Source organism: Salvelinus fontinalis, chromosome 25, assembly GCF_029448725.1.
Source record: "Salvelinus fontinalis isolate EN_2023a chromosome 25, ASM2944872v1, whole genome shotgun sequence".
In the NCBI taxonomy this organism is placed as follows: domain Eukaryota; kingdom Metazoa; phylum Chordata; class Actinopteri; order Salmoniformes; family Salmonidae; genus Salvelinus; species Salvelinus fontinalis.
The window spans coordinates 17,784,757-17,806,580 of record NC_074689.1 but is presented as its reverse complement, the minus strand read 5'-3'; the positions used below and the strand labels follow the sequence as shown (position 1 = coordinate 17,806,580).

At 43.6% G+C, this 21,824-nt stretch overlaps 1 protein-coding gene across 1 annotated transcript; it reads right to left on the bottom strand.

Moving 5' to 3' along the window:
• Window positions 1–1,988: 1,988 nt before the first annotated feature.
• Window positions 1,989–20,917, bottom strand: sh3glb1a (SH3-domain GRB2-like endophilin B1a). Its single transcript, XM_055881468.1, has 9 exons — window positions 20,648–20,917; window positions 17,876–18,017; window positions 13,285–13,413; window positions 11,436–11,569; window positions 10,920–11,012; window positions 5,170–5,259; window positions 4,701–4,801; window positions 4,329–4,557; window positions 1,989–4,066 (listed from the first exon to the last, which is right to left on the bottom strand). Exons 1-9 carry the CDS (start codon window positions 20,708–20,710, stop codon window positions 3,959–3,961), a joined length of 1,089 nt encoding a protein of 362 aa, XP_055737443.1. The 5' UTR covers window positions 20,711–20,917; the 3' UTR covers window positions 1,989–3,958.
• Window positions 20,918–21,824: the final 907 nt, after the last annotated feature.

Below are 21,824 nucleotides of genomic sequence, written 5' to 3'. Positions count from 1 at the left end.
ATCGATAAAATGCAACTGTGTTCGCTGTCCGTACCTTATGCCAAACCCCACCACCACCATGGGACACTGTTCACAATGTTGACATCAGCAAACCGCTCGCTCACAGCGCCAGGTCAAGACCCTTAATCCAGGTCAAGACCCTGGTGAGGACAACGAGCACACAGATGAGCTTCCCCTAAGACGGTTCCTGAGAGTTTGTGCAGAAATTCTTCAGTTGTGCCTACCCACAGTTTTATGAGCTGTCTGTCTGGGTGGCTGGTCTCAGACAATCCCGTAGGTGAAGAAGCCGGATGTGGAGGTTCTGGGCGGGCGTGGTTAAATGTGGTCTACAGTTGTGATACCCGTTGGATGTACTGCCAAATTCTCTAAAATGACATTGGAGGTGGCTTATGGTAGAGAACTAAACATTACATTCTCTGGCAACAACTATGGTGGACATTCCTGCAGTCAGCATGCCAATTGCACGCTCCCTCAAAACATGTGGCATTGTGTTGTGACAACTGCACATTTGAGTGGCCTTTTATTGTCCCCAGCACATAGTGCACCTGTGTAATGATCATGCTGTTTATACAACTTATTGATATGCCACACCTGTCAGGTAGATCATTTTGGCAAAGGAGAAATGCTCACTAACAGGGATGTAAACAAATTTTTGCACAAAATGAGAAAAAAAAGCTTTTGGTGCGTATGGAAAATGTATGGGATCTTTATTTAAGCTCATGAAACATGGGACCAACACCTTACATTTGTGTTTATATTTTTGTTCAGTGTAGTTGATGATCCCTGATCTTAGTACTGCGATGCATTTGGGAAACCCAGCCCAGGAGGGTTGCTGTGGCGGAAGCTGTGTGCGTGGGGCCCTGGTTTGCATTACATGGTTACACGCTCATGTTTTTGGGAAGGAACTGCTCTGGGCCTCTGCCCCAGTCATGTGAGCATGAGTAACAGGCAGCAACACTGGAAGGTTTCTAACTGAGCCCCACTTCCTCTTAACCCCCTCCTCTCTGACCTGAATCACAGGCTGGTGGATCGCAACCAAAGAGAAAAAGCCTACTAGTGTACAATAGTGTTTACTTCAACCATGGGGTTTAATAGGCTCCGTCCCAAATGGAACCCAATTCCTTATGACGTGAACTACTTTTGTTCAGGGCCCATAGGGCTCTGGTCAAAGGTAGTGCACTCTATAGGGGGTAGGATACCATTTGGGAGGCAAACGTTGTATTAGTGTAAGTGGGCCTTAAAGTTAAACAAATTAAATGAATCCTGACCTATTTTTAAAGTTCATAATCATGTGTCAAGGCCAAGCAGGATGAACCTTGATTATGTACCAGCCTTTATACAGTGCCTAAAGATGCATATAATCTTAAATTCAGATAAATTTCCCCATGGGGATAGACATTTGGTTGCAGCTCTGTGCATACATAACACAATCAAAGATAGACTAAGGACATATATGGACAATAAATACAGGTAGAAAAAGTGCAATTCATGAGTGATCAATGTATAATCTGTACACAACAGAACACTATATAAATTACAATGTTAGCCATAGTCCAACCCGCTGTTCCTACTTGTGGATTTAAACATTCAGAAGCCTTACTGCCGCTGGGACAGAGGATAATTTGTCCCTATTTATTTTGTGTCCAGTTGGATGCTTTGTAATAAGTTGTGCAGAATGCTAATGAATACCCATGGAGAACAAGTTCTTGACAGTTTTGTTATGGGTCTCATTTGAATTTCTTTGACTCCGTGTCCCATCTCTTCACTTCCTTCTCCAAGCACATCAGAAGGCCTGAGGGGAGGAACCTTTAACCTTCTCCACCAGTGCGTTTTGATGAGGCAAGGAGAGGACATGAGGATCACAATTGAGATTGACTCTTGGTCCTCACAGAGCAGTCACAAGCCTGTCCTCTAGTGGTTACAAAAAGGAATAAATGACTTAATGTAACATGCTGCATGTTAATATGAAGAAAAACAAGAGACCGTCAAGCAATACATTATTACTTTAATACCAAACTGCAAATATTCTTTACAATTCTATGATTACAGTTGTTTTTTTAAATGAGCAGCAATAAGCCATTATATAATTTAACCCCCCCAATGAACTAGTGTGTGTGTTTGTGGTTGGTGGCACCTTAATTTCGGAGGACGGGTTTGTTGGAATAGCTGGAGCGGAATCAGTGGAATAGTATCAAACACATGGTTTCTATGTGTTTGATGCCATTCCATTTGCTCCCTTACGGCCATTATGAAGAGTCGTTCTCCCCTCAGCAGCCTCCATTGGTGTGTGTGCTCGCATGGGGGAGGGTGTCTGGTTGGTTACACACTACATGTTAGTACTGAAAAAATGAAGACCACCTCTTGCTTTCCATTAAGGCACTGTTGCCCATCAAAGTAAACATAAAGCCTAGCCACACACCGCAGAGCACCGAGGACAGCCCATATTAAAACTGACTAATTAACCATATTGTATAATCAAATCAGAAGCAGTAAGAGAATACCTGAAGCTGCTTGAGAGTTGCTACTACTGAATGAATGAAATAAAAAGGCTTACCTAAAGTCAAAATATGCTTTCCTAAAAGAATGTTGCCGACGGTGAAAATGTTGGTCCCTAATTCTTAGACAATGTAAATAAAATATAGATTAGGGGTCAATATTAAGAAAGAGGATTGCTTGAAATGGTTTCTTATTAACAAATACTTTACTGGGTAGTTACAGTTATGGCATTTATATATATAAACAGGGTCTTAACAGGTTTAACTGTAATGTTTAACCCACCCTTACATCAGAGATACATCTCTCCAGATACCTCCGTCAGATTGAGAACGTAAATCAGAGGCACATGTCTCTCCTAGCCGTGCCAGACAATCCTTAATGCAACTTACAGTAAGACCTTACCCATTCTAACTGCATTCTAATCAAATGGAATTTTCCTGGACCGTTGTCATGGTTAAGGTTCCACAAAAGGCACTGTGCAATTGTCAAAAGGCAACGAGTAGCTAATATTGATGTTTATTTAACCTTATTTAACTAGGCAAGTCAGTTAAGAACAAATTCTTATTTCAATGACGGCCTAGGAACAGTGGGTTAACTGCCTTGTTCAGGGGCAGAACGACAGATTTTTACCTTGTCAGCTCGGGGATTTGATCTAGCAACCTTTCGGTTACTGATCCAACGTTCTAACCACTAGGCTACCTGCCGCCCCTGATTATGATCTACAAAATAATACTTAAAGTTAAGATTAGTTTATTTTTAAGTCGTCCTATGCAAATTAAAGTGCTTTTTTGTCTTGTTGAAAATACAAAAAAAAGACATGTCTAGCAATTCAACCATATTACAAACTGGACTATAATTGGCAGTGTAAAAAAAAAAAAAAAAAAAAATCACATCAAAAAGCACGTTAAGATCAACATCTGAATTGTATTTTAAACAAAAGGTTCGGTTGTACAAATGGAAGGTTGTGGAGAAAGTCTGGCACATATTGAATTAAGATTGCATTGAGCGAAAAACATCGAAGCGGCTTGTATAAACAGTTGCATACATGGCACGGCAGGGATAGGGTCAGTTCCAATTCAATCCATCCAATTCCTTTGACGAATTTCAATTCACAATGTCATTGTCACTGTTTTCCATTGAATTACAATTCTCCTGATGAATTGACAGAATTAGCATGGAGCAGACCATATCCCGTGGTAGACAGTATAAATAGGGAAACCTTGCTCTACTACACTGGGCTTGCTTGTTGCTTTCCTCTGGATCCTGGTGCCTGTATTAACAAAGCGTCTCAGAGTATGACTGCTGAACTAGGATCAGGTAATCAGATCCCGCCTGTTCATATAGTTATAATCTAAACTGTAAAACTGATCCTAGGACCTACTCTGAGATGCATTATGAATACGGGCCCCGCAGTCTGGACTCTCTTGAGTCTCTCCCACATACAGGCATCACTCCGCTCTGATCAGTTCAACAGCTCCAGATAGGTGATGGGCACTTTACCCTTCTGGGTACCCCGCTCGCCCATCAGCCAATCAGAGTCCATGCCTGGGACACTGCTCACCATGATGACCTGGAAGTAGACAAGACATAACACACCCCTTCTCAGTCATGCAATAAACAAATCTCATCTGCAAGAACCTCAGATGTTGCAGTCGGAACAAACAAGAGGGAAAGAGAAAGAAAAAGATGAAGCGATAAGGTGGGAAGGAAAGATGGAGGAAGAGAAAGCTAAAAGGCAAAGAGCGAGCAAGAAAAACCAGAGACGGAAAGGCATGCCCAAAACCAGAGACAATTAAAGCTTTGAGAAGTGCTCAACTCCAGTCCCATGTTACCTCATCAGCGAGCAGGGAGAGTTCACTGCTGCCAGCAGCATCGTAGTCATAGAGAACGCGGGCTTTACGGCTGCCGCTGGAGATCCGGAGCTCACTGAAGCCTGACAAGCCCAGGCCGGGAGAGGGGTTGAGCATGGAGGCAGACAAGGGGATGGTGGGCACTGAGATACTGGCCCCACCGGAACTACTAGACGACTGGTTGTTGTTGGAGGAGAACGTAGACGGGAAGCTGGGGAGAGAAGAGGACCACCACGGGTTAAAAAAAAAGAAGGCTAACCACATTTAAGAGCAGATCCTCACACTTTACAAATAGATGTCATGCTGTGCCAACAAAACTGTATGGAGGTGATTTGTCAGAGAAGGTAAACATACCTCCCCAGTTGCTTCTGGAGGTCAACCATGTACTGGTAAGACTGGGCATAGTATGTAGTCTGGGCCTCCACAAAGTCAGTCAGACAGCGGAGGTGGTGTGCCTATTGGAAAGAGAGTACAGGGATTTTGGGGAGGGCAGAGATAAGGGGGGAAAGAGAGTACAGGGATGGGGGGGGGGCAGAGATAAGGGGAGAAAGAGAGGCATGTCTACCAACAGGAAAACTCCTCTACAAACAGGTATTCATAAATTAAACCAAAGATGCACGCTGGTACAGTAATTGACCCTTTGGGTTACAGTCTAGGTCATGCTGGCATCATGGAGGGTTGTAGGCAGGGACAGGCAGGGCACACTATTCCGCTAGGATCTGGTCAAAAGTAGTGCACTATAAAAAAAGGCAATAGGGGGCCATTTCAGACAAACGCTGATCGAGGTCATGCGAGTGGTGGGGTCAGAGGTCAGGGTACGTACATGGGTGCTGCTGACCCCCTCCAGGAGCAGCCTGGTGATCTCAGCCTGTCTATCAAACTCACTCTGGGTCATCCTTAGGTCCTGTTCCGCCTGGTGGGACACACACACACAACATACAGTCATCACAGACGCACAGAAACACAACACACTTTTCAGGGATGAAAATATGGTAAACCAGCTTAATATACAGTTGAAGTCGGAAGTTAACATACACCTTGGCCAAATACATTTAAACTCAGTTTTTCACAATTCCTGACATTCAATCCAAGTAAAAATTCCCTGTCTTAGGTCAGTTAGGATCACCACTTTATTTTAAGAATGGGAAATGTCAGAATAATAGTAGAGAATGATTTATTTCAGCTTTTATTTCTTTCATCACATTCCTAGTGGGTCAGAAGTTTACATACAGTCGCGGCCAAAAGTTTTGAGAATGAAAATTAATATTTGTGTCAAAGTCTGCTGTCTCAGTTTGTATAATGGCAATTTGTATATACTCCAGAATGTTATGAAGAGCGATCAGATGAATTGCAATTAATTGCAAAGTCTCTCTTTGCCATGCAACTGAATAAAAAAAAACATTTCCACCTCATTTCAGCCCTGCCACAAAAGGACCAGCTGACATGTCAGTGATTCTCTCATTAACACAGGTGTGAGTGTTGAAGAGGACTAGGCTGGAGATCACTCTGTCATGCTGATTGAGTTTGAATAACAGACTGGAAGCTTCAAAAGGAGAGTGGTGCTTGGAATCATTGTTCTTCCTCTATCAGCCATGGTTGCCTGCAAGGAAACACCTGCTGCCATCATTGCTTCGCACAAAAAGGGCATCACAGGCACGGATATTGCTGCCAGTAAGATTGCACCTAAATCAACCATTTAGCGGATCATCAAGAACTTCAAGGAGAGCGGTTCAATTGTTGTGAAGGCGGCTTCAGGGCGCCCAAGAAAGTCCAGCAAGCGCCAGGACCGTCTCCTAAAGTTGGTTCAGCTGCGGGATCGAGGCACCACCAGTACAGAGCTTGCTCAGGAATGGCAGCAGGCAGGTGTGAGTGCATCTGCACGCACAGTGAGGCGAAAACTTTGGAGAATGGCCTGGTGTCAAGAAGGGCAGCAAAGAAGACACTTTTCTCCAGGTAAAACAGCGGGGACAGACTGATATTCTGCCAAAGGTACAGGGATTGGACTGCTGAGGACTGGGGTAAAGTAATTTTCTCTGACGAGTCCCCTTTCCGATTGTTTGGGGCATCCGAAAAAAAGCTTGGCCGGAGAAGACAAGATGAGCCCTACCATCAATCCTGTGTCATGCCAACAGTAAAGCATCCTGAGACCATTCATATGTGGGGTTGCTTCTCAGCCAAGGGAGTGGGCTCACTCACAATTTTGCCTAAGAACACAGCCATGAATAAAGAATGGTACCAACACATCCTCCGAAAGCAACTTCTTCCAACCATCCAGGAACAGTTTGGTGACGAACAATGCCTTTTCCAGCATGATGGAGTGCCTTGCCATAAGGCAAAAGTGGCTTGGGGAACAAAACATCAATATTTTGGGTCCATGGCCAGGAAACTCCCCAGAGCTTAATCCCATTGAGAACTTGTGGTCAATCATCAAGAAGCGGGTGGACAAACAAAAACCCACAAATTCTGACAAACTCCAAGCATTGATTATGCAAGAATGAGCTGCCATCAGTCAGGATGTCGCCCAGAAGTTAATTGACAGCATGCCAGGGCGGATTGCAGAGGTCTTGAAAAAGAGGGTCAACACTGCAAATATTGACTCTTTGCATCAACTTCATGTAATTGTCAATAAAAGGCTTTGACACTTATGAAATGCTTGTAATTATACTTCAGTATTCCATGGTAACATCTGACAAACTTTGAAAATGTATATTTGTGTCATTCTCAAAACTTTTGGCCACGACTGTACACTAAATTAGTATTTGGTAGCATTGCCTTAATTGTTTAACTTCGGTCAAACGTTTTGGGTAACCTTCCATAAGCTTCCCACAATATGTTGGGTGAATTGTGACCCATTCCTCCTGATAGAGCTGGTGTAACTGAGTCAGGTTTTTAGTACTCCCTGCTCACACAAGCTTTTTCAGTTCTGCCCACAAATGTTCTATAGGATTGAGGTCAGGGCTTTGTGATGGCCACTCCAATACCTTGACTTGGTTGTCCTTAAGCCATTTTGCCACAACTTTGGAAGTATGCTTGGGGTCATTGTCCATTTTGAAGACTCATTTGCGACCAAGCTTTAACTTCCCGATTGATGTCTTGAGATGTTGCTTCAATATCCACATAATTTCCCCTCTTCATGATGCCATCTATTTTGTGAAATGCTCCAGTCCCTCCTGCAACAAAAGCAACCCACAACATGATGCTGCCATCACCGTGCTTCATGGTTGGGATGGTGTTCTTTGGCTTGCAAGCCTCCCCCTTTTTCCTCATCATTATGGCCACAACAGTTCTATTAATGTTTCATCAGACCAGAGGACATTTCTCCAAAAAGTACGATATTTGTCCCCATGTGCAGTTGCAAACCGTAGTCTGGCTTTTTATGGCGGTTTTGGAGCAGTGGCTTCTTCCTTGCTGAGCGGACTTTCAGGTTGTGTCGATATAGGACTCGTTTCACTGTGGATATAGATACTTTTGTACCTGTTTCCTCCAGCATCTTCACAAGGTCCTTTGCTGTTGTTCTGGGATTGATTTGCACTTTTCGCACCAAAGTATGTTCATATCTAGGAGACGCGTCTCCTTCCTGAGCGGAATGACGGCTGCGTGGTCCCATGGTGTTTATACTTGCGTACTATTGTTTGTACAGATGAACGTGGTACCTTCAGGCATTTGGAAATTGCTCCCAAGGATGAACCAGACATTGAGGTCTGATTTCTTTTGATTTTCCCATGATGTCAAGCAGAGGCACTGAGTTTTAAGGTAGGCCTTGAAATACATCCACAGGTACACCTCTAATTGACTCAAATGATATCAATTAGCCTATCAGAAGCTTCTAAAGCCATGACATTATCTGTCTTTTTCCAAGCTGTTTAAAGGCACAGTCAACTTACTGTATGTAAACTTCTGACCCACTGGAATTGTAATACAGTGAAATAATCTGTCTGCAAACAATTGTTTGAAAAATGACTTGTGTCATGCAGAAAGTAGATATCCTAACCGACTTGCCAAAACTATAGTTTGTTAACAAGACAATTGTGGAGTGGTTGAAAAAAGAGTTTTAATGACTCCAACCTAAGTGTATGTAAACTTCCGACTTCAACTGTAGGTATGCTTTGGAGCAATTTATTGTGCATAATGAATCCGTTTTTGAAGCCCGCAAAAGGAAGTTCAGGGCATTTGTTTTAACCCCAAGTGGAATCAGGACAACCTTTGTTTTTCATTAGGCTGTGTGCTACTGCTGTGGTTCAGGAACAGAAGTTAACAGGCAGAGTGAGGACAATGGCATATTCTTCTGACTCATTTGACTCTAGTAGTTGCATGCAGAGGAAAAAGACCAATAAACATTGACTGATGGCCACTGTGACATTGACAATGGTGTTGGACCCCTCTGTTCCTTCCAGTTTTACACTACTATTCCAGAGAGAGAGAGCGCGAGATGGCAGAGAGAGGAGACCGAGAGTACAGAGATACGGAAAGAGAAGATGGGAGATAGAGCACGAGAGAGCACAAGAGAAAGAGAGCGAGAGTAGAGAGATATGGGAGAGAGAGAGCGCGAGAGAAAGAGAGCGAGAGAAAGAGAGCGAGAGAAAGACCAGAGTAGAGAGAGATACGGAAAAAGAGATATGGGAGAGAGAGAGCGAGAGAGAAAGACCAGAGTAGAGAGATACGGAAAGAGAGAATGGGAGATAAGAGACAGACAGAGACAGAGCACAAGAGACACACAAACAGCTGCTAACCATGACGCCAGCAGGTGTTCCGGTCCTCAGTTCCAACATGGCTGCTGAACATTCCACTCACCTCGGTCACTTCCTATGGCCACATCTGTTTGTTAGCACGGTGTGAAACAGTGACAGTCATTCTATTAGAGCTACAGCTGCTGCGACACCACAGCCAACACAACACAGCCTACTATCCTGATACTGTGTGTGTGTGTGTGTGTGTGTGTGTGTGTGTGTGTGTGTGTGTGTGTGTGTGTGTGTGTGTGTGTGTGTGTGTGTGTGTGTGTGTGTGTGTGTGTGTGTGTGTGTGTGTGTGTGTGTGTGTGTGTGTGTGTGTGTGTGTGTGTGTGTGTTTACAGTACAACAGTCTGACTACAACACACGATAGTGCATGTCAGTTTACTAGTATTCACAGATCCAGACTGATACACAAGCTGCACTACAACCACGACACAGTTTCTCAACAAACGGCCTTCTCTTGCTGTTGTCGACATACTTTAGGGAAACGGCAGACGGCTGTACCAACAAATTGACTGGGGCCTCCTACAGTACAGTACAAAGATACACAGCTAAGCCAAATATTGTTTCTCTGGTTACCTTAAGAGGCAATCTGGGATTGGTACAACATTGGTTACATTTCTCCAGCCCCATCCCTCATTATTTGACCAAAACATTGGCGGGCTGACTGACCACTTTGCTGTTTGAATCCCAGAACGCCCCGCGGATCACCAGGATATGTTTTTTAACCATCACTGCTACTTGTTTCACAACGTCCCCCTTCATGGTTTGGTAATTTGCTGTGCCTGTTGTAACAGTCAACAGCTCAATCCTCTGAAGGACAATCCTCCGATCATATCAGTCAGACTGGTAACAACAAGGCTTGCAGGGGAACCCAGGCCCCTGCTAAGGTCTAGTGCTAGCTAGATAATGATGGGTGAACCACAAGAGATGGCAAACCTACACAGTTGCCATCTGATGAGAGAACACCACTTTACATCGGCCTTTTGCCTTAGTGGAACACGCCTGTTTCAGGCTGTTATGTAGTACAGAATGTGACATCCAGTTCTCTTGTATAATAGGTTAAGTGCTGTAAGTAAATTACTATAGCAGGGTTCCAAAGTATTCCCATGCATAATGGAGACATGTGATCGTATAGAAAATATAAGCAACGTTTGAAATTATTATGTTTTAGTCTAATATATTTGTTCGGGCTTCATGCGGTTAATTTGCAGTCTACAAATAGTTTGTAATTATGTTGCGGCCCCCTGACCATCCGCTCCAGAAAATAAATGGGGCCGCGGCTGAATCTAGTTGATGATCCCCCAATTAGAGTATGCATGTACCTGGCCGGGTAGAGGCTAGTTAGCATTAGCCTAGAAACTATTCCACTATTGTTTCAATGACACAGGCCATGCATTCGTGCAGGAGACTGAACATGTTGCTAGAAAGAGAAGACGTACACAGGGGAAAGGACGGAGTAGAATGGGAGTAAGGAGGAGGAGTGCTACAGGAAAACAGGATGGTGGAAGAGAGAGAGGAGCTCCAGAGAAATTGAAATGAGGAACTGGCCCTTCTCATAATGAGCCGTGTGTTGGTCAGGGAGGGGGAACGGTTCAGCCAATGTTGTGTAACCAAGGCCACAGCGTTCTAGGTCAGTCTAGTGACTTGTGTCTGGAGACTTAACAGACTACGCCCAGATAACTTTCACCCGTCCGACAACGTCTCCCTCTACAAGGTTTTTTGTCGTTCGTCTTAGTAATTTAGTTATCTACAAATGAACACTGTCCTATATTACCACCCATTTCAGACGCGCGTGTGTGTGTGTGCCCGCGCGTGTTTTGAAACTAAACAGTCCACTCACCACTGCTCTAGCGTCAGGAACTCTGGCCTTCTTTAGCCTGGTTTTTGCTGCGTCCAGATCCAAACGCTTCACCTGCAAAAGCTTCCGTTCTTTCTGCACACAACACAACAACGACAGATTACTATCAAATCAGCTGCATTATCATATTTGGAATCAAAACGGTTGATGTTAATAGGACTGTCTGCCGCTCGTCATTACATAGAGTAATGACAATGAAACTAGACCAGAGCGTACTGTACGAGGGCCTGCAGAGAAACAGCAACATAACATCATGCCACAAATATGACTGGACTGACTATTACATCTATTAGGCCAATTAGCTTTCACGTGGTGGGCACTGGCAGAGAAAAGGGACCTTGACTCTTTTAGATTCAATTACTTCCAACCACCCAGTTTCAATCCAAAAGGTCATGAACCTCAGGGGAATGAATGGGGACTGGTCAAAAGTAGTGCTGTACTACATAAGGAATAGGGTGACATTTGGGACGCTGAACGGATCATCCCGTTGATACTCACCAGGATGGTTTTGAAGTCTCCTTCTAGAAAGTTCCTGAATGGCGTGAGGAAGTTGATGGCTGAGCTCTGGATGAACTCTCTCTCCGCTCCTCCAATCTGCTTCTCCGTCTCGCCACATTTAATAAGTGCGTTTCCTGTAGAGACAGGAAGTAGACAAGGTTTAACCAGGAAGTAGAAATGAAAGGCTTAACTACAGAGATATCCAGGAGGACACAGACGCTGGAGATTTCAGCTTTGCGTTTTTTTTATGATAATAACACAGCAATTCCTTGGCACCTGGCCAATGTGAATGTTGTGCTCAGCTGAATGAGACAACTCTATATGGATTTTAAATATGTCCAATAAAATCGATTCAGTCACAGGCTATATCAATATCCATAAACACTCATTCCTTTTTTTATTTGAGCAACTACATTGTTGATAAGGCATAGCCTATACAGGGTTCTACACAATTTATTTTCTTCAGGTGGTGGCACCAGTACACGATAAGGTCACACCGATGTTTTAATAAAATAATTTATAATGGCCTGGCCTGTGTCCAATAAAGTTCCTGCATTTCATACAGAACCAGGCTAATAACGATAAGCCATCTTTTAAATTAGCATGCCCATGTGTTTTTACATTGATTTGGATCGATTTACTGTAACAGAAAAGAGACTGTTAAAATGAATTGCAAAATGTTTGAAAAAACGACACTGAAAAAAAAAAAAAAAATGTCATGTGGAGTACTGATTTCCCCTAGTTTCATCAGGTTTTCACTCAAACACTTAATAGAAAAACACAATTTGGATGTTCCAAGTCTACAACAATGCTTAAACCACGTCAGGGGACCATGTGAGTGCACCAGCCAGGTTGTGTTTGGCAAGTGGTGTTTCTGTAGCGCACCTGTAATGGAGTTGACGCACTGAGCAAGTAGCCTATTAGGTTATATGTTTGCAGCGCACGTGTGATAAAAAAGCAGGTGAAAAAGGTAACTCAAATTTCAACCTAGCTAATTTCTGATTCATATAAAATTGTTTGACTATAGAGGTAGCAAAACTGTACTTCAAATCTATGCTACTCCCCCACTTAACATACTAGTCTTCCTTGCGTCCGACACATAACGAAAAAGACACTACAGACCAAAAACCTTTACAATTTACATACATTTAAAACATTATCATAGACAATGCCAAAAGTGTGCAAAACTGTCATCAATGCAAAGGGTGGCTACTTTGAAGAATCTCAAATATAATATATTTTGATTTGTTTAACACTTTTTTGGTTACTACATTATTCCATGTGTTATTTCATAGTCTTGATGTCTTCACTATTATTCTACAATGTAGAAAATAATAAAAATAAAGAAAAACCCTGGAATGAATAGGTGTGTCCAAACTCTTGAATGGTACTGTATAAAAAAAAATAGACACAAAAATAAACAATAAAACGAAGGAATCATAGTGTATGTGTGTGTGTACATCTACCAGTTACACATACATGTCAGTACATACACACAAGAATTAGCAGTTGTCAACAGTGCCATTTCTGAGAGATGACATTGAGTTAATTGGGGTGGGGGGGTTATGACAGTGTTCCCTCCTATCAGCCTTTGTTCACTCCCCTTGACAGATTTGACAGGGGAGGTTAACAACTTTGTGGAATGAAACGCAGCCTAAGGGTAGTAATTCATTTGGAACCAAGCAGAACGAAAAAAATAGAGGGACTACCAGCATTTGTCAAATAAGAAATGCCTGTTTTGATTTTCCGTTGCACTTATTAATGCACCCCAGGTACACCTCACTCACCATAGGCCGTTCCAGGGCCAAACTCACTCACCATAGGCCGTTCCAGGGCCAAACTCACTCACCATAGGCCGTTCCAGGGCCAAACTCACTCCCCGACTCGATCATGGACTGGCCAAGCACCTCGTGGTTGTTCATCCGCGTGGGGACTTTCTTCTCCAGCTTCTCGTACAGAAATTCCTCTATCCTGACATCTGAAAATTGGACGATAAACTCAATTAGAGAGAAAGGAGAGTCACGAGGAAACAAGACTAAGGAGCAACCTTGTGCTGCATGACCCAACAGCCAGATAACAGGGATATCACACAGGCTATCCAGGCAAATCTAGTCTAGTAAATCTTCAACAACATTACTGGGGTTCAAAGAGCCTTATAGTAGGCTAATTGAGCTAGCACAGACCTACATAAGACCGTACACTGACTGCACAAGTCAATTCTGGCACTAGGCTAACTAACCACCTTTGATGGAGCCAACTGCTTTATCTACTTAACCAGAAAATATAGGACTAGCTGCTGAGTACAATCATAATAACTATGCCTAACAGCACGCAGAAGTAGGTGTGCTTTGGTTGTGAGTGTAGATAAGATGTGTGTGTGAGGCCCTAGCAGCAGACTGAGCTATGCAGCGCCATGGTGTAAACTCAGAGGGTCCACAGCTGAGCGTACAGTCGCATAGACACCCAACTGTGGTTTAACAGTCAATACTCATAAGTATGTGGCTCGTTGAAGAATTGCCATCTTTTTGACCAATCACATCAGATCTTTTTCAGATCTGATTGGTTAAAATACCATTTAGTTAAAAAATATATCAGAATTGGGCTGCCTATGTAGCCTAGGCTTAATCCTAAAGGATTATTACCTTCCAATTGTGGCACAAAAGCTAGATAAAATGTAGCCTATTGGCTATGAAGGGAAAGTGGCTAACCAGTTACTGCTTCTTTACTGAGGGGGAACTTATTCTTACAACCTGTTTCAAGGGAATCTGTCAAAGGATACATTAGCCTAGATTTTTACTTCCATGTAGGTAAAAAGTAGCCTTTGTCTTGGTATTCAAAGACAAATGATAATGTTAAAGTAAAACAGCAGCACCGTCTAATCTCTTCTGCTTTGTTAACATCCAGAGTAGGCTAACTGTGCATCAGTTGAATCCCTCAAGAGTCGAATTTGAACTGCAGCAGCAGATGCATGAATACCTCTCCCGGGTGGCGCAGTGGTCTAGGGCACTGCATCGCAGTGCTAGCTGCGCCACCAGTCTCTGGGTTCACGCCCAGGCTCTGTCGCAGCCGGCCGCAACCGGGAGGTCCGTGGGGCGACGCACAATTGGCATAGCGTCGTCCGCGTTAGGGGTTAGGGAGGGATTGGCCGGTAGGGATATCCTTGTCTCAGTATGTAAAAAATGTAATAAAATGTATGCACTCTACTGTAAGTCGCTCTGGATAAGAGCGTCTGCTAAATGACTAAAATGTAAATGTAAATGTACCTTGGCTCTCACTGTGTCTATAGCACAGTCATACCTAATAGACTTGTGTAATATCTAGGCCTGTTTCCGAGACCTAATGTACAGCTGACTGAAGCCAAGACAACACACAGCCATAGAACCTACAGTACTAGACACCATGCCATCCTCCTGGACCATGACAACATCCACATGTAATGCTTCAGAACTTTTCAATGCCATTTCAGGCCATTTAACAGTTACTTTTTATGGGGCTGAATCAATGACTGTATATGAATGGACAAAGCCATTGATCACGTGGCACCATTCATTCCCATCTGAAGACTCAACAGCACATTGAAGTGCTAAATGATCCGTATATTATATCATTTGCATAGATTATATCCTCTGTGTGCGATTTTTTTAAATAAAATCGGTTCAAATCAAATTTTATTTGTTACATGCACCAAATACAACAGACCTTACCGTGAAATGATTACTTAAACACTTAACCAACAAATATAGTTAAGTTACTAAATAAACTAAAGAAGAACATTTTATGAAAAGTAACAATACAATAACAATAACGAAGCTATATACAGGGGGTACAGATACCGAGTCAATGTGGGGGGGGTACAGGTTAGTCGGGGTAAAGTGACTATGCATAGATAATAAACAGCGACTAGCAGCAGAGTAAATGGGGGGGGTCAATGTAAATGGCCATTTGATTAATTGTTCAGCAGTCTTATGGCTTGGGGGTAGAAGCTGTTTAGGAGCCTTTCGGTCAGAACAGTCTATGACTTGGGTGACTGGAGTCTTTGCCATTTTTTGGTCCTTCCTCTTACACCGCCTAGTATATAGGTCCTGGATGGCAGGAAGCTTGGCCCCAGTGATGTACTGGGCCATACGCACTACCCACTGTAGCGTCTTAATGTCCGATGCCAAGCAGTTGCCATACCAGGTGGTGATGCAACCGGTCAGGATGCTCTCGATGGTGCCGCTGTAGAACTTTGAGGATCTGGGGACCCATGCCAAATCTTTTCAGTCTCCTGAGGGGGAAAATGTATTGCCATGCCTTCTTCACGACTGTCTTGGTGGGTTTGGACCATGACAGTTTGTTGGTGATGTGGACACCAAGGAACTTGCAACTCTAGATCCGCTCCACTACAGGCCCGTCAATGTAAATGGGGGCCTGTTTGGCCCTCCTTTTCCTGTAGTCCACGATCAGCTCCGTTGTCTTACTCACATTGAGGTAGAGGTTGTTGTCCTGGCACCACACACCCCACGCCAGGTCTCTGACCTCCTCCCTATAGGCTGTGTCATCGTTGATCAGGCCTACCACTGTTGTGTCATCGGCAAACTTAATGATGGTGTTGGCGTCGGGCTTGGCCACGCAGTTGTGGGTGAACAAGGAGTACGGGAAGGGACTAAGCACGCACCCCTAAGGGGCCCCTGTGTTGAGGATCAGTGTGGCATATCTGTTGCTGCCGACCATTACCAACTGGGGGCGGCCCGTCAGGAAGTCCAGAATCCAGTTGCAGAGGGAGGTGTTTAGTTCCAGGGTCCTTAGCTTAATGAATACATTTGTGGGAACTATGGTGTTGAACAGCATTCTCACATAAGTGTTCCTTTTGTCCAGGTGGGAAAGGGCAGTGTGGAGTGCGATTGAGATCGTGTCATCTGTGGATCTGTTGGGGTGGTATGCGAATTGGAGTGGGTTAGGGTTTCCGGGATGTCGTCGTTGATGTGAGCCATGCCTTTCAAAAGCACTTCACGGCTACTGACGTGACTACTGACGTGAGTGCTACGGGGTCATTTAGAAAATATACCCCGACTGGTGTCTAAGTCCTAACTAGGGGACATTCAATTCTGGTCAGTTCATATTTGAAAAATCTTAACATTGGATACTGATGTTACAGTTTCCCAACAACACGATGGTGGTAGGCTTGATCGCCAATGACAATGAGACAGTCTGGTGCCAGGGCAACAACATCTCCCGCAAGTTAAGCAAGACAAAGGAGCTGATTGTGGGTGACAGGAAACGGAAGGCTGAGCACGCCCCCATTCATATTGACACGGCTGTAGTGGAGCGGGTCGAAAGCTTCAAGTTCCTCTGTGTCCACATCACTAAGGACCAATCATGGTCCAAACACATCAACACAGTCATGAAGAGGGCGCGACAATGCCTCTTCCTCTTCATGAGTCTGAGAAGATTTGGCATGGGCCCTCAGATCCTCAAAAGTTCTATAGCTGCACCATTGAAAGGATCCTGACTGGCTGCATCACGGCTTGGTATGGTAACTGCTTGGCATCCAACCGCAAGGCGCTACAGAGGGTAGTGTGTACGGCCCAGTACATTACTGGGGCCAAGCTTCCTGCCATTCAGGAGATCTATACCAGGCAATGTCAGAGGAAGGCCCTAAACATTTTCAAAGACTCCAGGCACCCAAGTCAGACGGTTCTCTTTGCTACTGCATGGCAAGCGGTACCACAGCGCCATGTCTGGGACCAAAAGGCTCCTGAACCGCACAGCAACCATATGACTACTGAAGTTAATCAAATGGCTACCTGGACTATTTTCATTGACCCCCCCTTTTTGTTATTTTTGCACTGACATTCTTGCACTATACGCACTCACTGGACTCTACCCACACACTCACACATACTACAATGACACTCCAACACACATGCGTGCATATTGATGCCACACACACACACAGACACTGCTGCTACTCTGTTAATTATCGATCCTGATTGCCTAGTCACTTTCACCCCTACCCGCATGTACATATTACCTCAATTTTTTTATTTTAACCTTTATTTAACTAGACAAGTCAGTTAAGTACAAATTCTTATTTACAATGACGGCCTACCGGGGAACAGTGTATTAACTAACTGCCTTGTTCAGGGGCAGAATGACAAATTTTTTACCTTGTCAGCTCGGGATTTGATCCAGCAACCTTTCGGTTACAGGCCAAACGCTCGAACCACTGCTGCATTACCTCGTAACCCTGCACATTGACTCGGTACCGGTACTCCTTGTTTATAGCCTCGTTATTGTAATTTTATTGTGTTAATATCTATTTTTTCTTTCTTACTTTTTAACTTAGCATTGTTTGGAAAGGGTTCTTAAGTAAGCATTTCACGGCAAAGTCTGCACCTGTTGTATTCGGCGCATGTGACAAACATAATTTGATTTGACATCAGTGAGTGCAGTCTTACTTGGGTTTGGTTGTAGTAGAACCTCTGTCTGCTTCATGATTCTCTCCGTGTTTTGCTTGGTGCATTCTGCTCTGCACAGAAGGTTCTCCAGGTGAGCATCCAACTCAGTCTTCTCAGCTTGCCCAAGTTTTTCCTCTGTAAACTGAAGATGAAATGAAAAGGGTGAATCTCCAGTGGCTACAAACTGACAAAAGTCAGGTGGTTGTCAAACTAGGCTACCTGTAGCTCAATGAAAGTGAATATTTTATTTGTCATAAGTACTTGGCACTGTCTATTTACCTCTTCCAAGTTGGCTTAGCCTGCCTGACTAGCTAACCCAATCATAGCTCTGATCCAGGACGTTACGTGCGGCTGAAGCCTTCTTGCGGTACTGATGAACCAAGTCTGGAACCAACAGGACCTTGAACAGCTTCTACCCCCAAGCCATAAAACTGCTAAATGGTTTGTTAAACAATTACCCAAATAGCTACCCTGACTATCTGGATTGACCCTTTGCATGTTGACAGGCCATGTCAGAGCAAAAACCAAGCAATGAGGTCAAAGGAATTGTCCGAGACAGGATTGTGTCAAGGCACAGATCTGGGGAAGGGTACCTTCGCAGCATTGAAGGTTCCCAAGAACACGGTGGCCTCCATAATTCTTAAATGGAAGAAGTTTGGAACCACCTAGACTCTTCCTAGAGCTGGCCGCCCGGCCAAACTGAGCAATCGGGGGAGAAGGGCCTTAGTCAGGGAGGTGACCAAGAACCCGATGGTCACGCTGACAGAGCTCCTCTGTGGAGATGGAAGAACCATCTCTGCAGCAACCCACCAATCAGGTCTTTATGGTAGAATGGTCAGACGGATGCCACTCCTCAGTAACAGGCACATGGCAGCTTGCTTGGAGTTTGCCAAAAAGCACCTAAAGGAAACCTGGCACCATCCCTACGGTGAAGCATGGTGGTGGCAGCAGAGCCCAGACTTGAACCCATCTAGCATATCTGGAGAGACCTGGAAATAGCTGTGTAGCGACACTCCCCATCCAACCTGACAGAGCTTGAAAGAATCTGCAGAGAAGAATGGGAGAAACTCCCCAAATACAGGTGTGCCAAACTTGTAGCATCATACCAAAGAAGACTCGAGGCTGTAATCGCTGCCAAAGGTGCGTCAACAAAGTACTGAGGAAAGGGTCTGAATACTTATGTAAATGTGATTTTTTTTATTTACATTTTTTTCCCCTTTTTCTAAAAATCGTTTTTTTGCTTTGACATTATGGGGTATTGTGTGTAGATTGATGAGTGAAAAAAACGATTTAATCCATTTTAGAATAAGGCTGTAACGTAACAAAATGTGGAAAGGTGAAGGGGTCTGAATACTTTCAGAATGCACTGTACGCTGCTGCTACTGTTTATCTGTCCGTTTATTCCTAGTTATAAACTGGGTGATTCGAGCTCTGAATGCTGATTGGCTGACAGCCGTGGTATACCATGGGTACGACAAAACATTTATTTTTAATGCTCTACTTACGTTGGTAACCAGTTTATTATAGCAATAAGGCACCTCTGGGTTTTGTGGTATATTGGCCATATACCACTGGCCTCATTGCTTAATTATAAGTCAACTTGTCCAAGTCAGATTTACATGGCTATCAAACTGTCATGACAGGGTAAGCCTACATGAAACACAGCCCTTATTTTAATTGTTTCAAAAATTCCCTATGGGAAAAATGTATGTAGGAAAAATGATTGGAACCATTTCCCTGTTTGACCGCTAGGTTTTATGGGTATTATGACACCTCCACTGTGGGGCTCTATTAGAGATGAGATGATGACTTGGAATTAAATAGTAAAGTCATCAAATAAAACAAATGTAATAGGCAACTGGAATATTTTATTGAAGTAAAGTAAAGTTAATAAGTGATAAGCAGTAATGGGCAGTCACTACCATCATGGGCATTTTATTAATTGTTTTATTCTGTGTTAATAAAGCAGTCATCCCACATAATGCATAGTGCATTTAATGTTGAAAAGATAATCGAACCAACATCGAAAACCCCCAATTTGATTTAGTGACTGGCTTCAATATACTTTTGTTAGTCACCAAAGTAAAAATGTTGCTAGAGTGATAACCTTTTCTCTTCGTGGAAACTGTCGTTTCTCCCCCAAAAATATATACAAAAAAAGAATAACGATTTCACTTTGTTTTCTGCCAGACTAGTATGCGCACGCGTCTGATCTATACTACGAGGCATGCACATGGAACAGAGTATGCACAGCGCATTCAAAGAAAATACGTCCCCACTCCAGAAACACCTTTACTTTGGTCAGTGACTAAGTATACTTTACAAAATCGGAAAACACCACATAGGGAGGGATAAATGGAAAGATGCAGTGCTCCAGCCGCACGTAACGCCCTGAACCAGAGTTTACCCAATCACTGCCTAATTTACTCCCGTTCCAAACTAGAGCGGATGTGCTGAGTTTACTATTCTAAACTTTTGGTCAAACAAAACATGTATTTGTTAGTTGGCTGTTAACGTGGATCAAATAAAGTAAGTAATGAAGAAGTAATGCCTAACATTACACACACACACATCTTTAGCCAAATATGACAAATTCCAAACTAGTTAGCTAACTAGCCTAGCAATAACATATCGCCAGCAGTCGCAGGCCTGAAACAGCAGCGGAGTTTCCAAAGTTGATGCCTCGCTCTCAACATTGTTAGCTAGCTAGCGACAATGTGAAAACCGCAAAATATCTGAATTCAGAAAATAACAACAAATGTGTAAACTTACTTGAACCGCACGACTGAATAAAGTACCGGCGTCTGCTGCTAACCTTTTGACGTTGAAATCCATGTTTAGTTGTAGATTACACTTTGTGCTCAAAAAGCTGGCAAATTACTTATCCATACAGAGGAATGGTAATCAAATTAATATTTTCCTCGCTAGCTACGTTTCCCGTGGTTAGATTTTGACAAGAAGCAGCCAAGTGTTGACTGTTTCGTTTTAGGGAGTTTTCCGACTGTCGATGTGTGGCATTCGTAGATAGAGTAGGCGGGGCTGTCAGTGTATTCAAAACCTCTTGTCACCACTAGGGGTCAGATTTGTCTCAAATTTCAGCTGTTGCCTTCACTCTTCTGTGGGCTATATTAAACTTGAACCTAAAAAACATGCTTAATTGGAACATCTTTTTAGTCCAGGACAAGCCTTATTCTTGCTCTTGGAAACCAGCCCTATGTGTTCAGGGCTAAGCTTTTGCACTGATTTTACTTCTTAATATTGTTCAGAGGGTCTTGATGGTGTGGAGGCAATGTTCAATGCATGGGGTATACATGTACATTTGAGTCATTTAGAAGACGCCAGCATACATTTTCATACTTTTTCATATACAGTCAGTGACATGCATTAACCATACTAATTTGAGCAGTCAGAGATTATTTCTCTGGTGCTGTCATGACTAGCGCTTGAAGTGAAACGTAAAAGGTGCCAGTGGTTTGTTTACTAGTTTATATTTTACAGCTGCTGCTTGGTAGGCTACTCCATTACTAAACACTGGGGGCCAGTTGGTCGGCACCGGCTCACTACTTCAACCACATTGCCGTGGTCACTTTCACTCATAGTGTTCAAAATGACATTACAAAATGTATTTTTTATTTAACTAGGCAAGTCAGTCCAGACCAAATTCTTATTTACAATGACGGCCTACCCCAGCCAAACCCTCCCCTAACCCGGACGACGCTGGGCCAATTGTGCGTCCCATCAATTGTGCGCCGCCCTATGGGACTCCCAATCATGACTGGTTTTGATAAAGCCTGGGATCGAACCAGGGTCTGTAGTGACGCATCTAGCACTGAGATGCAGTGCCTTAGACCGCTGCGCCACTGAGGAGCGCAAATCTCCTGCACTGTGAAGCAGAGAGTGAGCCAGCTTTTGTTTATCAGGGGAAAATGACACGTTGGCCATGCAATGC